Source organism: Oryzias melastigma, linkage group LG7, assembly GCF_002922805.2.
Source record: "Oryzias melastigma strain HK-1 linkage group LG7, ASM292280v2, whole genome shotgun sequence".
Classification (NCBI taxonomy): Eukaryota; Metazoa; Chordata; class Actinopteri; order Beloniformes; family Adrianichthyidae; genus Oryzias; species Oryzias melastigma.
In genome coordinates this window covers 32,538,726-32,554,083 of record NC_050518.1, presented here as the reverse complement: position 1 = coordinate 32,554,083, position 15,358 = coordinate 32,538,726, and the positions used below count along the sequence as shown (strand labels likewise).

At 46.4% G+C, this 15,358-nt stretch overlaps 1 protein-coding gene across 1 annotated transcript in view; it reads right to left on the bottom strand.

Annotated features, from left to right (window-relative positions):
- Positions 1-327: 327 nt before the first annotated feature.
- plxna3 (plexin A3) overlaps positions 328-15,358 on the bottom strand; it is a 106,606-nt gene continuing 91,575 nt past the window's right edge. The window contains exons 27-38 of the mRNA XM_024263860.2: positions 15,064-15,164; positions 14,880-14,946; positions 14,577-14,723; positions 12,161-12,320; positions 11,231-11,334; positions 10,672-10,768; positions 9,789-9,866; positions 9,535-9,644; positions 7,941-8,110; positions 7,654-7,866; positions 5,527-5,677; positions 328-5,450 (exon numbers count right to left, since the gene is read on the bottom strand). Coding sequence (XP_024119628.1) covers positions 5,355-5,450; positions 5,527-5,677; positions 7,654-7,866; positions 7,941-8,110; positions 9,535-9,644; positions 9,789-9,866; positions 10,672-10,768; positions 11,231-11,334; positions 12,161-12,320; positions 14,577-14,723; positions 14,880-14,946; positions 15,064-15,164 — 1,494 coding nt within the window. The 3' untranslated portion in view covers positions 328-5,354. The remainder of the gene's footprint in view (positions 5,451-5,526; positions 5,678-7,653; positions 7,867-7,940; positions 8,111-9,534; positions 9,645-9,788; positions 9,867-10,671; positions 10,769-11,230; positions 11,335-12,160; positions 12,321-14,576; positions 14,724-14,879; positions 14,947-15,063; positions 15,165-15,358) is intronic.

The window sequence follows — 15,358 nt, the reverse complement described above, 5'->3', positions numbered from 1 at the left end:
CAAGAATAAAGTTTGGTCGGTTAAAGTGGATCTCAGCCTGCTCCTCTTTAATCTGGAGTCTTTTCTGAGAATGCAAACCTGTGATAACGGCTCTTTCTTCTGGCTGCTGATAAGCACTCCAATGCGCCAATCATTCTTCACCCTTAATTAGCCTGCACCCTTGCCAGAATGTGTTGCCTGGCAGCGCAGCAGCAGAGTCACCTCATGAAGATCACGTTATCTGATCTGAGGCGACAGCCGTCCGTCTCCTCGTGGAGTCTGACAGCTCTGTGATCTTCTCACTTTTCATTTGCTGGTTATTGTCAAACAAAGAGGCGACAGTTCAGCTCAGATTTCATTTACACTTTAGTGAAACCACACAAATATACAAACTCAGCAGAAGGCAATGGCAATGATAGAAAACAGACACAGGCTATTACACGATTCATCATCATTACAATTTAACTTAGCAAAAATGACAAAAACAAGGCAATGGCGTCACAAATGGGCCCTGGCTACATCCTGGACAGCATTTTCAGTGGGGACAGTCTTCCAGCCGCAGAGCCGCAGGTTCTGGACGTGAGGCTTCCACACCTTCTCCTTCATGCATCAGACGTCAGCGTTCAAGTCCCTGTTTTCCAGCGGCTTGCATGTGTTTGTAAAGCAGAACTCGGGACCTGTGAAGGTCCTGCTGGTCAGAAGGTACCAGGGCGGCAGACTCACAGACCCAACGCAGGTCATGACATCTGAGGATCCATTTTCCTCTGAAGGAATCCTGTTTTACCAAACTGGGTTTCTGCTGCATTAATGGAAGTTCTGTTCAGTTTAAATCCATTTCATTAGCAGGTGAATCCACTCTAAATGGAAAAAGAAATAGAATTACTGTATTTCCCGCACTATAAGGCGCATTTAAAAGCCTAAACTTCTTTAAAAATGATCTGTGTGTCTCATAATCCAGTGCGTCTGTTGTGTACTAAGTTCATAAATCTGTAAGATGTTGTTGTGCGACTTTGGGAAGTCTCCGCTGGATTGACCGTTTCTCGCTGACACAACAGCAGCGAGCGCTCGGATCATTTTGGTCATTTTCAGGAACACAGTCAGAAACAGAGATTCTGGTTTTGATGTAAACAGTGTGGATGGCGGTAAAGTTAACCACGTCTGTAAGTTACTGTAGAAACCCACTTTAGTGCAACAAAAACATGAAGATCGGCCAGCATTTCAGAGCGCGACCTTTACCCGGCGTGCGCCGTTACGCGGCAGGCCGGACAACACGCGAGGATTCGACTGACAGCGTTCCTTAGTTTGTTCAGGAGACGGTTGTGTTACTACAGTGAGTCGTGTGCTGGAATTGACCGTTTTCCCTGCGCAGGTGAAACTCTAATGAAGCACATCCCAACATGCATTGCTGCGCCGCGCACAGATCAAACCTTATGCATGTTTTTCTAATGTAAGCACGTTCCGTACGTTTGTGTTGAGTTTCCATTGAACGTGGCCGCTTGAATGCGCGCTGACGCGACCGGTGTGAGCGCACCTTGATATGTCTGCTGACTGCACAGGTCACTCGGGTCGAATGAGTGTTGACCACGCTCCACGAGGTTCCCTTCAGGCCTAAAAAGAAAGGTTCTTGGTCCTGAAATAGAGTTTTTCACTTTCACTTTGGTGGTGGCAGCGATGGACGACAGACGGCGAGCCGCCATGTTTGATGATGGAATTAGTTTCATTCAAACACCAAAGAGGTTTTGTGGAAGAAGATTAATTATAAATGAATTATTGTGAAACAGTGGAATAAGGTTGGACTAAACTCACTGTTTTGCTTCTGTTACCGGGGCGCCCTATAGTGCAGAAAATACGGAAAGGATCGAGTGGGATTGAACTCTAAAGCCGGTCCAATCATGATCATTTTGAATAGACGGATTGGTCTGTGATGCCAGCCCCGCCCTTACAGGAACATCCACTTCTTCAGATCTTTCAGTCCATAACCGGGTCACAAAGTTCTGCTGCAGTCAGAAGAACTCTGTTCTCACGGCCCAATGTGCAGAACAAAGACTTAACCAGGACACAAATGTTACAGCAAACACACAGCGAGCAGACCCCCACCGCTCAGTCACACGGAGGTCATGGCTTCCAGAACAGTCAGTAATACTTTTAGTGGTCGATGCGATGTGGGCGGGGCAGGCGCTTCTCTTTGGAGCGTCTGAAGATGCTTTCACAGTGGTGTCACATCCCTGGTGGACGAAGCCTGAACCTCATCTGAGCTCTTAATCTGGACATCTGCAGAGATGAGGGACTCCATCCGGATCTAGGACCCAGAACCCAGCACGCCCCCCCCACAGCTGAGGATTCTGGGTAGTCTAAAACACTGGACATGCAGCTGTGGATGCCGACGCTGCAGATGAAGACATCGAGTCCCTGTTCTGATCACAAATGAAAGTCCAGTGGGATCAGCTGACCCAACAGCCCCCTAGTGGCAGCCTGCAGTACTGCACCTTCAGCGGGTCAGAACCGGATTCAGGGACCGTTTCACTGAGACTTGTTTTCATAAATATGGCAAATTCTCACTTGCTGTTATTTAGGAACTAGTTTTGATCCGGTGAGCTGGTGAGTTCTTAATCCATTTGAGCAAAAATAGATATAGTAGGATTTAATCTTTGGAGTGTGGGCGGAGCTTAATAGACGGGGCTCGGACAGTCGTGGCAGCAGAACCTCCTCTCCTCATTTCAGGTTCACACGGATTCTCCTTTTCTCCAAAGATCACATTTTTATTTGTTTTAACAATGTAACAGCTGATTCTGTTCCACTCCAACATTAAATCTGCTTCTGGGGGAGTTCAGGGGGCGGAGTCAGGGAGTGAAACCACACCGCTGGTGAGTGTCGGCTGGGTTTCTCTCCTCTGAATGAGAGCTGTGCGGGTTTGAGAGCCCAGAAGAGCGTTGGCTTGAGCTCCGGACTGATCCAGAATCAGCAGCTGGAGTAAGTTTGGTTTGCTGAAGGAGAAGAAAGCAAGAAAACTGAGATGAACGGACTCAAAGTGGTTCGCCCCCACCCTCAAACCGGACATAAGTTAAAATAAACTCCATCTTCTGAGAATGCTGCACAACCCTGTGTACAATAAATACAACCCATTGTGACAATAAATAAAAACACAATCGAAAATATCCCACTCCTGTAAAATGGAGAAAACACTGTAAAGGCGAGCGCCCATGCACGTTTCGTATGGTTCCAGGAATTAGACCGCATCCTTTCTGCTGCCCCGTCAGTCTGCTTCCCCCTCCCAGTGTCACGCGCACGCGCACAGGCGTGTGCATGCTGCCACAGCAGAAACACTTCAGTCATTGTGATGTCAGAGATAAACGCTCGCATCCTCCTCCTCCTCCCCCACCACCTCCTCCTCTCAGTATTCCTCGCCACTCTTCTTCTCCCACCTTTGTATGCGGTGAGACTCTCACCCCCCCCATCTCCCCATCTACTTCCTGTTTCTAATTTTAGATTTGTGTTTTCTTCCAGGTAGAGACGCCATCTTTGTAGTTCAGCATTTCTGACGATCTTCAATCAGACTCAAATCGTTTCTCTGGGAGAAGCTTTGAAACGAGCTGCAGATACCGTCCCTGTTTTACCGGCAGCATGCACAGGCACACGCACACGCACGTGCACGCATGTGTCATGTGTTCAACCGTTCGTCCCCACAGAGAGGCGGTTTTTGTCAGGCCCCGCCCTCCTCTTCCTCACTCAGGTTCTTTTGGCCCCACAGACTGAAATGACTGAAAGGAGAAGGTGCTTCTTTTGCAGCGTTATGGCACAGGAACCGGATCAGAACACGCCCCGCCCAAGACACGCCCCCAAACACGGGTTTGGCTTCATGGACCGCCTGGAGTTTAGCAACAGAAATCCAAAACTCAGACGGACATTTAGAACCTGGGACACCTGAGGCTCTAACAGGAGCAGGTTCTGCCTGAATCAGTACCGCGCTGACCCAACAGAAGGGGGGTCACGCCGGTACCGCTCAGGCGTTCAGACTGACTGCACAGAGAGAGAGAAGACCTGCTGAAAGCTAAGAAACGCCACGAAGGTGAGAGCTGCAGGGCCCGATGAGCAGCATCAACGTGGTCCGGGTCGAAGAACCGGGCTTTGTGAAGGGGGGGGGGCCTTCATCATCCACACCGGGTCAGCTGCTGGTGGTGATGCGCTCGGTCGACAGAAGAGAGCAGAAAACTTTCATAGAAAAGTACCAAAAAGTTCGAACCCCTGTGTGGGTCGGGTCGGGTCCGGGCGGGTTCTGCCTCTGTTCTCCTCTGGATGCAGACAAACGTTCATCTCTGTACAAGTTCTTTAAATCACAGTTTTATTACTGCTTTCATCTTTTTTTCTCATAAATACGCTCAGAAGAACCAATCCGGCTCAACCTCCTCTGGGTCGTTATGGTTTTGCATTTGGTCCTCGGACTGTCCGGTTCTGATGCGACCCGGTCCAGTTTTGCACAGCACTGGCCCGTCGCTCTGCACAGTATTCCCCGCGGGCGCGGTGAGCATGGCTGTGTGCAGGCGCGTGCACGCTGTGGCGCCGCACCGCCGCTGCAGTGGGTTTTTGGGATGTGGTGGAATGGCGAGTCAGCAGCCGGTTTATGTACAGACCCTGCCTGTTCGCGTGCTGGAATGTATTCGGGTTAACTCCGCCTCCGCCGTCGAGGGTCTGTTGAGTTCCACAGTCGTCATTGGTCGGCAGTACATCACTAAAGAGTCTAGTTGGCCAGCTGGAGGTCAGCGGGCCTGAGCGCTGATTGGGGGAGGGGGAGGGGGCGTGGACACAGGAAGTGGTCGCTCCGTAGGCTCAGTGTGCTGCGTACAGAGTGATTGTCCAGAGAAAATAACGTGAAGTGGTTTTGAAACGGAGCTTCTCCATCCGGACCGGCTGGAGTCCGGCGGGACGGACCCTGATTTCAGGTCCGTTTTGAAGGACATGGTCTCTGATCTCTTTCTCCCTCATTAAACCTCCAGACAGCTTCTGGCTTTTGGCAGAACCGGCGATCTGGACAGAGACTCCTCGGTCGGGTCAGAGCGAGCAGCGGGACGTCCACCGCTCAGAGGGCGACCCGAGGTTCCAGTTAGTCCTCAGGTCCCAGTTCAGTCACGCCCCCACTTTGGCACCTGCGGTGGGATCCGCCGCCGGCTGGGATTCCACATTCACTCAAACAGGAAATCCACTAACTAATAAATGACGGTTTGATCGGTTGATGGTTTTTCCGGAGACGTGGCGGTCAGTCGTCCCAACACGGAGCAGAGTGACATTCAGAAAAATAAAAAGGCCTTCACCCCCTCATGTCCCTCTCCCCATCCTCCCATCAGTCCACCCTTTGGTCCATCAGTCCAGCTGTCCTCCTCTCAGCTGCTGCCAGCCATCAGGTTGATGGCTTGCTCCAGTTTGTGCCTCAGTTTGTGTTTGCGACAGTACCCGTCCCGGTCCAACGCCGTCAGGATCTGCAGACAAAGACGGGAGAGTAAGGAGTGGGCGTGTGGAATCAGATGGACCGGCGCTTTCAGCAGGAACCCTCACCTCCTCCTTGTATTTGTTGATGTAGAAGTAGAGCTCATTGAGCGCGCTCAGTGTGTTGAACTCGTTGCCGTGGAGGCGGGACTGCTCCACCAGGTAGGCGTCCATGTCCTGATCGCTGATGCTGGGCATCTTAGCAATGTCCCTGTAGTACCTGCAGGACACGAGTAGAGCCGGTCGTCCGTCACAACGAGCAGCTTCTCAACAGACTGGATTCATTTCAGTGATAGAATAAGAAGCTGAACGCCTTCGGCCTGCTGGCAGATTTCTGAGCCAATAGCAGTTAATCTGGATTACCCTAAACCAGGAGTCTGTATCTGCAGCTCCGGAGCCACATGTGGCTCCTGGTTAAAGAAAAATACTATTTTCAATCTTAAAAAGTCAGAGTAAAATAAAAGAAAAGTAAAGCAGCAGGCCACATTACCCATAATGCTCCAACAACATCAAGAGCTTCGGCTTTGTAGTTGAACTAAATGAGACTCAAACATTTTGACAGATTTTTGAACGCCATAGAAAAGGTGAGTAAACATGCTTCATACTTAGCAGGTGGAAAGTACTTCCTGATACTACGTTAGAGGGATTATGGGTGTTGGGAAGAATCGATTTGGTGATATATCGCCATAATAAATATCGCAATATTTCGTTTAGCTTTGGTTGTATCGATTTGATGTGCTGATGAGACGATGTTTAATTATTTATTTTTGAGCGTCCTTCAGTGTCTTTTGTTTTCCATCGAAACCGCTCAGCACAATGAGGCTCTTTGAGCAGCTCCACACCGCGACCAAAACAACAAGATTCAGCTGGAGTTAAATGTTCAGTCAGCCTCGCGGTTTTTGTTTTTTATGAGACGTGCACTACTTAGCTTTGACCTGGGATGTGCACTAAACCGAAACTCTGTGCCACATTGCTGCCGGTATCAGAATACAATTTCAGTTCTTAATGTTGTGATCATTAAATAAAAATAATTTTACCATTTTAGTACAATGAAAGGCATTAATGGTCACTTGAAATTTGGTTTTGGTTCAGTCTTACTGACATATTTTGTGATACATGTATCTCGATACATATCGTACTGTGATACATGTATCACGATACGTATCGTACTGTGATACATGTATCACGATACGTATCGTACTGTGATACATGTGTCACGATACATATCGTACTGTGATACATGTATCTCGATACATATCGTACTGTGATACATGTATCACGATACATATTGTACTGTGATACATGTATCATGATACGTATCGTACTGTGATACATGTATCACGATACGTATCGTACTGTGATACATGTATCACGATACGTATCGTACTGTGATACATGTATCACAGTACGATATGTATCGTACTGTGATACATGTATTATGATACATATCGTACTGTGATACATGTATCACAGTACGATATGTATCGTACTGTGATACATGTATCACGATACGTATCGTACTGTGATACATGTATCACGATACGTATCGTACTGTGATACATGTATCACGATACGTGTCGTAGGGGTGTTTGTCGTACTCTTGCCAATACACACCCCTAAGGTGGATGTTCAATTTATGAACAAATTCATGATTTTAGCCGCTTTTTGTTTCAAGAACTACAGCAGGTGTCACTTAATTATCTGTGATTTATTTCAGTTGATTAGATTTAAACATTTCTGGCTGAGATGTCAAAAAACAAAATAAACAAAAGCTACTTAATTTTTAAACAGATTAAATGTAAATGAAGACCTTGTGGTTTCAGCTGGGTTGTGGTCATGGAGACTTCCACCCGGATGTCTCTAAGTGTTGAAGGCTGCAGACCCTCCACTAAAGCACACTGATAGTTACGCTGCTATAACCTCAGACTACAAGAATGTTGTTTTTTCATGTTTTAGTACTTCAACACTTTGCTTTGGAACTGCACTAACAATGGGGCGTGGCCTTCTGATTGAACAGCTTTGGTTGTCTCCTTGAGACTCCTGATAGGTGTTAGCCCCTTCTCTTTTCCAGTTTACAGAGGGGGTGGAGTTTGATAACTTATATCAACAATGAATAAAGAGCTGAAATCCGACTCCATGAATGACGGATCTACAGGATCCGTTTTGAGTGAGTCTGGGTAATAACGCGTGGTGTACCTCTCCACCCAGCTCTTGTAGTTGGGGATGTCCTTAGCGTAGAGCAGCTTGTTGGACGGCGAGTCTTTCCCGAGCCGATGTTCGGACGTGGAGCAGGAGTCCATGAAGGTCTGCGCCACGACGGACAGGCAGGCGTCGGTGATGCTGTTCTTATGGATGTCGAACACAAACTGAGGGTTCTTGATGACGTTCACCCAGAACCTGAGAGGAAGGCTGCAGACCCAAGCAGACGTTTCAACATGAAGACAGAATCCTTAACCTGCTGTCGTCATGTGACGGCGCCTCACCAGTTGCTCTTCCACGTGTGCCGGACGTCCGGATCGCTGATCTGTCGTTTGTCCGCCTGCTCGTCCAAGAAGTCAAACATGTATTTGATGGCCAGCGGGAGGGCGGAGCCACGGTGAGCGGTGCTGAAGACGGTCTCAAACAGGTCGTCCACAAACTTCTGCAGCGTCCCCTGGTGGTGGGAGGACCAACACGCAAGACGGGTCACAAAGAATGACAGAAACCCGTTTAACTGACACCATGCTGGACTCCTCCGTCACTGTGGAGATCCTGAGACACACGGAAGACCAGACTACAGGCGACACTGACCAAATTCAGCCCTTAAGAGCCTCTGATGGTCATGAAGCCCAAAGACATCCACTACCATGGCAACCAGATCTGGATCCAATCCAGAGAGCGATATAATCCTCAGTGTCTTTACCTCTCATTGAGGTTCTGTTGTGTTCCTTTCACACTCTGAACCCCACTAGTCTGAGATAAGAATCAACCTCGACTCAAACGTTCTGCATGCTCCCACTACCACCCTTAAGGTCGGCAGAGAGCCGGCCAGCCGCTCTGCAGCCACGGACAAAGATGGAAATGTAAAGTAGCATTGTGTGAAGGTAGAAGCTCCAGCCCACAGGAAGGTCTGAACCCTCCAGATCAGACACAGACTGATCCCTGTCATCAGACGAGATGTGTTTCCTTCTGCGATCAAAACATGGACCATGATCCGTGTAAATGACCCAGTTTACTAGATTTATTTTAATTAACTGAAGATGTCTTCAGTTTAATGAGGAGTTCAGTTTCAGTAGTAAAAGAACGTTCCAAAAAAGTGTTACTGCTTATTATGTGCATTTTAGTAGTGAAGACTTTTATTGTGAAAGTGCCACCTACTTCCTGTTTTTCCATGAAATCTCTAAGCTAATTGAACAGAGACAGAAAAAGGAAAATGGCTGAAGACAGAAAGGGACTAAAATTGTTTAAATCTTGTTTTCAGCATCTAGCTGGAAGGCAAACAGCACGACTGTTTATGTTTATGGGATAATTTGTGATTTAGGTTTCATGCAAAGGAAACAAATGTTTGGAGCTTGTTCTACTAGCTTAGGTAGAACATGATTGTGGATCAAACATGGAGTATTACGTTTCTTCTCTTTTCTTCAGCTCTTACGGTGTGACTCTGGAGTAAATAATGAGTTCTCCATCACTGTCCACCAGACGTCATCATTGAGTGAATCGTCTGAATCTAGTCCAGCTGGAATGCTAAAACCGTATCAAGAGAAGTGGAGAAAACATGACTTATAATCCATACGTTTCCAATAAATGAATAAATCAGACCCCCCGCCCCTCTTTTCCCATGCTGCTTCAGTATAAACCTCATCAGCTGACGTGAGCTCAGTTGACTTTTAGGATTTACATTTTGTGTTTCTTAGAAGCTGCGGTTCCAACCATGCAGACTAGAGCTGGACATCCGGTCGGGACGCTCTGGGACTTTAACTCTTTAATGTCCCCCACTACCACTACCACTGCGTCGGCCCACATGGGGGCTGGATAGGAACTGAAATACAGGTTTCATCTAGATGAGTCTCTCTGTGGGTGTGGGGGGTGCTGGATCACCTTGGTGGCCAGCAGTCTGGTCAGGTAGATCTCAGAGACCATCTTGCTTCCTCGGTCTCCTTCCTTCTGGTCGTGCTCGTGGTTCTTCACCAGATGCCACAGTTTAGTTCCTGGAAAGACGCCTCAATGATTATCCAAACATTCTGCATTTGTAACGACATGAGGTCAAACGACAGACAGATCCTGAAGGAACCGCTGTGATGCTCGGTTCCAAAGAGCTGTCAGCATCTCCACCTGACCGGCTGCAGACGCACCTGTCTCCTGGTCCGGCGTGATCATGGGCGCTCTGGATCTGAGGCTGTCCGGGCTGCTGGACGTCCGCAGCAACGACTCTGCAGACACACACAGACACGGCTGCAGCAAACTTCACCGTAAAACAAGTTTGTTGTTAGCTGCTTCTTAGGAACACTCGATTCTGTTGAGCTGGGAGCTTCTTTTCATTTTAAGCAATAAAAAACTCGACGTGGACGATGGAGCGTCAGAAATCAAAAGAGGAGAAGATCATTTCCTGCTTCAGAGCGAAACTTCAGCTGAAGCTCATCAGAGATTGTTCCCTTCTGGAAACTGATAGGATTTCTAGTTTTAGAATTTTGACACAACCTTCAACTATCAGACTAGATGATCCTCAAATAAATTAGATTTTTTTAAATAAAACGTGATTATTGCAGAGCTCACTGCAGAGGAACGGATGAAAACATGCAGGATGGAGGTCAAGAGGAAGAAGAAACTCAGTTTATTCTGCTAATGTTAATTAAATGAAGAAGACTGTATAAACATAAGATTAAGGTGACCTGACCTCCTCTAACACAAATACGTCCACAAACACAAAGAAATAAAGCACAAACAAATGGAATGAGTTTATAAAAGTGTTTAGGAAGAGACCAGCACTAGCACTGCACCTGAAGGGGAGGACTATCCCGACTCTCTTTAGGAAGAAGAGGGGGAGGAAGAGGAAGAGCTACAAAGGACCACTTTACAAAAAAAGTCCTATTTTCTTAATTAGGATGATCTAGAGATGATAACAACTCTGCATGTATCATGTTTGATCCAGCAGTATTACACAGCTGATCCATGAATCACCACAGCTGTGTGTGTGTGCACGTGTGTGTGCGTGCACGTGTGTGCACGGCTCCATACCGTATCTGCTCAGGGATCTGGTGAAAGTGAAGGAGTTGGCGATGTTGTAGGCAGAAACCTGCTTCTGGACCAGCGCCACCACGGAGCCGTCTGTTACCTAGCAACACAGTAACACATCAGGCTGTCAGCGGCTCATTCGCTCGGTCAGCTGACTAATCGGCCTCTCAGTCTGTCGATCTTCATCTCTCCAAGAGTCCCGTGAACTGAGACAGCGACCGCAGGAAGCTGAGCGCGCTCAGACGAGCAGAGCTCTGTCTGCTGACGTGCACGACCTGAGAGAGCGCACGAGAAGAGAGCGATGTCTGACCACTTTCCTCTCAGGTTTTAGGTACTATTTTTATCATCCACTTCCTGTTAGGGGAGATTTTGAAGATTTGATCTTCGTTTAATTATGTTTGATGCTAGTTGAATTCTTTGCTAATATAAAAAGTTTGATTAAATCAGACTCAAGAACTGGATCAACCAGGATAGCGTGACTCTAAGTAACCGTTTTCTTTATTTTTAAACCTAAAAGTGAGTCCTCCAAACATCAAGCGCTCTCTCTCTGGAGCTCCTCTACCTGATAGTGGGCCAGAGTGTTCAGCCGCTTCCAGTCACTCTCTATCTTGGTGGTCACGTCTTCGTCCTGCAGGATGATCCTGGTCAGTCGACCCTGACGCCACTCTGCCAACACAAGAGACTCTGTGAGTCACATCATCACAGACGCCAAACCAGCAGGGAAGCTAATAAGGTAAGAAGAACTATAAAACGTTTACAGAGTTTATTAACACACATTCAACATTCAAAGAGGGTCAGGAATCGATCATAAAAAATCACTAATTCATTAATTCATTAACTGGGGAAAATTCATTACGATTAAAAAAACAAAACCTTAATTCTTTTTGATCAATCATGTGTTAACGCATTAACGTTCACTGATTTAAAGTTATCAATATTACATGTGTGTTCAGAGAGAAACCAGTAACAAACGGCGCCGTTTCTAAACATCGTCATCAAAAGGTTGAAGAGAAATCTGGATGGAGGTTGAAGGTTTGAACACCATGAGATCCTCGTCCTCCTGACTAAAGAACACGATGAAGACCAGTGACCACTTTGGTTTAGAATTACCTTCTGTCTTTAGGACATTTTATAAACAGGAGAGCTCTCAGACCTTATATGTATTTACCTGAACAGTGGGCGGAGCCACATCAGATTGGGTCATGTGACTCATCACAAAGACATGCAGTACTAGCAGACCTTGGTGAGTGACACTAACGTCACTTTGGACTCTTTCTTCATCCCAGTTAGGAGTCATTTGGTGGTCCTAGAGGTCCAGTGAGCTTCGTCAGGAGAACTGATCCAGTTGTTCATTATTCTCATTTCTGTTATATTTTACATAGTTTTGAGGGAAACCCATTGAGCGTTTTAATGTGTGATGTCCCTGTCGAATCAGCTTATGAATACAGAAATGAAATAATGGACTGGAAGCAGAACCAGAACCAGAACATACCCAGGTCCATGTCGTCCGCCTGAGGTCTCTGTGAGAAGGGGATTCCTTTGTACACGGCGTCCAGCAGTTTGTCTTTGACCTGAGTGATGGTGTCGCAGTTCAGCACCTTCACGGGCACCTCAGTTCCCGCCTCGCCCTCCGGGGGGATGCACATCAGGGTCTGGGGGGGGCAGAGTCCAGATTTATCTCCTGTGGTCACGTCCTTCAGCGCTTCATCAAACGGGTCACGATTACGACCACAAACAATGTTTTAAGACTTTAAAATGTTACTGAATGATCCATTTATGTATTTAAGGGCCTCAAAGAAACATGTGACTGTCACATGGGTACTGTAAAACGTCACATGACCAGAGCTGTTCACTTCCTGTTTCTCCCAAGAGAAGAAGATAACAAAGAAGAAGATAAACATCCAGACAGGACATTGATCTTTGCTGCACATCATGTTCAAGGTGTCTAGTATTGATATTTGGATTTGGAATTCCTCAACTTTGTTCAATGTGATCACAGAACTCACGATGATGATCACTCTGATCTTTCAACGGATCAGAAACCAAAGCCGGAGAGTATGTCTCTCTTCTTCACACGTGCGGTGTGTGCACGAGCGGATCCACAGCGAGCCGCTCCGTCTGTGGTTCTGAATCATTCATCATTCATTTCTAATAGACGGGTGGTAAACACATGCTGCCATGCTCCTGTTGCTATGATACGCTTTAGTGCTGAAACTCGCACGTCTGAGTCAGTTCATCTGTCACACACGACGGCTCAGAGAACACGCTTCCTGCCAGGATCTGGATCCACAGAACCAAGGAGGACCACGCCAGAACTGGACTTCAGAGACCGGAAAGATGCTTCCAGAAACTCTAGATCAGCCCCCCCACCTTTTCAGGACACGGACTGATTTCACTTAGATAATATTTTTACCAAACGCTGCAGGAGTTGGTACTTTTGAGCTTGTGAAAATCTATTTTCAAAATAAAATACTTCATCTAAAAATATCAGGAGATTTTTTTTCCCAGATGATGAAAATTCAATGAAACAAAGTTGTTGATTTGTAGAAATTGTTTCTGATTTAAAAACATTTGTAAATGAATCATCACAGGATCCGATTCTCTTTCAGGACGAACAGATTCATCATATTTAATCTACATAAATCCTCATTCATTGGGTATTTTTATCAACTCAAAGGAACATTTTCTGTGTTAAAGTTTACATATTTCAGCCTTTCTGTAGGAAAATTCTCAAATTTACAAGTTTTTACAAATCAGCGACTTTATATGATTTCATCTTCATTCTCCATAAAGTTTTTGAACTTTGTGATGAAGATTTTCTTTTAACGTGAAAGTGGAGGCTAACAATCGGACGCTAGCTTCAGCTACGTCTGACTTTTAAGGTGGTATGGATAAATGAAGCAAAATAAAATGAGGAAACAGTTCTAAAACTGGTATTTTCTGAATATAATATAAATCCACCGTGTCTCTAACTTTATTATCTGTGTGAAACAATTCTGTCACTGCGATTTAGCCAGAGCGTCTTCTGCTACACGAGAACAACTGTCTGAATAAATCCGTATGTGGAGGAAACTCCTGGTTTAGTCTGTGATCAGCAGCTTATTGTTCTCTGACGTTGAAGACTCTTATTATGTTTCCTCTCTGGGTCTTTTCTCCCTGAAGAAACTTTCCAAACATGTTTTATTGTTTTGATTTTGTTAGCTTTGTGCTATTAGCTTAGCAATCCAGCTAGCCGCTTGAAGTCATGTGACTGAAACGGAATGTTGAGAACAGAATCCGCCAATTTTCCAAACTAAAACTTCCTTCAGGATCAAAAAAATAATTTGAAGTCAGCGCAGGTTTTTCATTTTTGTCTGCGGCCTGACAACTGACCCACGGACCGGTCGGGCCTGGTGGTGCCGGAAATTTACCAACTTAAGCTGGTTGCGTTGGTGAAAATTTCCTAAACTTTAGGAAAGCCGTTCAAAACTGATACTTAAAAACTTTTCAGAACTAACAGCTTTTAAATGTGAATAAACTAGGAGTCTAAGAGTTTAGTGTTTCAAATGGGACAGAGAATCGTTTGATTTCTGTTAAGTCAACATTAACAAGTGTTCATGTTAGTTTAACTACACCTGATCACATCCAGACAGAGAGCGTCCCACAAAATCTTTAACATGCTGTAAGTTTTCAGCCTCGATCATTCCAGTAGATTTTGAAGGAGAAAAGCGACTCATCGAGCCGTTTTCCTCCTTCAAAATCTACTGGAATGATCCTGTAAACGGTTGAAAACTTACAGCAAATCAAAGAATCCAGTTCAAGCGTCTCGCCTGGTTCTACCATCACAGTCGGTGAAGAATGGACATGGTTCTGTGGAATGACCGAGGACCAGCTCAAGAACAGTCGGTCAACCCCGCCCTCCATGTTACCAGCTGCTTGTAGTCGATCTGCTGCCGGATGAGTTTGTCCTCGCTCAGGGAGTATCGAGCTTCTCCGGTTATGGCGTCGATCGGCCCTTTCTCCATCTGCTGCTTTATGGCGCAGAACAGCATGAAGAGGGGCTCTCCAGCACACTCCTGGGGGGGGGACAGCTTTGTTAGCTCTGTAATCCTGAAAAAGCCCTCAGCAGCTGGATTTCTTATGAATAAATTAACGGCAGCTCCAATCTGATTGGTCACGGTGATGCTGAGAGGAACGACGGCGAAGAAAGGAAGGAGGGATGACGGGAATACCTTGAGGAATCGGTGCAGCAGGAAGGTGAACCAGTTGGTCAGCATCTTCTCAGCAACAGACTCAGTCCTGGACACACAGGTCAAAGGTCAGAGGTGAATGTTTGATGCTGAGGAGGAGCGATGGAGGGCGGGGCCAGAGGAGGGACAGGGCGTGATGATGACCAGCTCCATGAGACAGACCCACCTCCTCAGGAGCAGTTTGGGGTGATTCCTGTTCTCCAGGTTCTTCTCGATCAGATCGGCCAGCAGCTGCTTCAGCACCACGGTGGCGTACTCCATCCGGCCCTGCAGAGACGCATCCGTCAAGCTCTCAGGACAACGCTCCATCACGAGTCTTTAAGGAGTAACTTCAGTGTTGATGTGGAAAGGTGAGGCTGGTACAGAACTACGGTGGCCCTGAAGGGCAAAATCACTTCAACGAATCGCTTGTCAAAAAACAAAACAAATATTACAATTTTAGAAAACAAACTTCCAGAAAA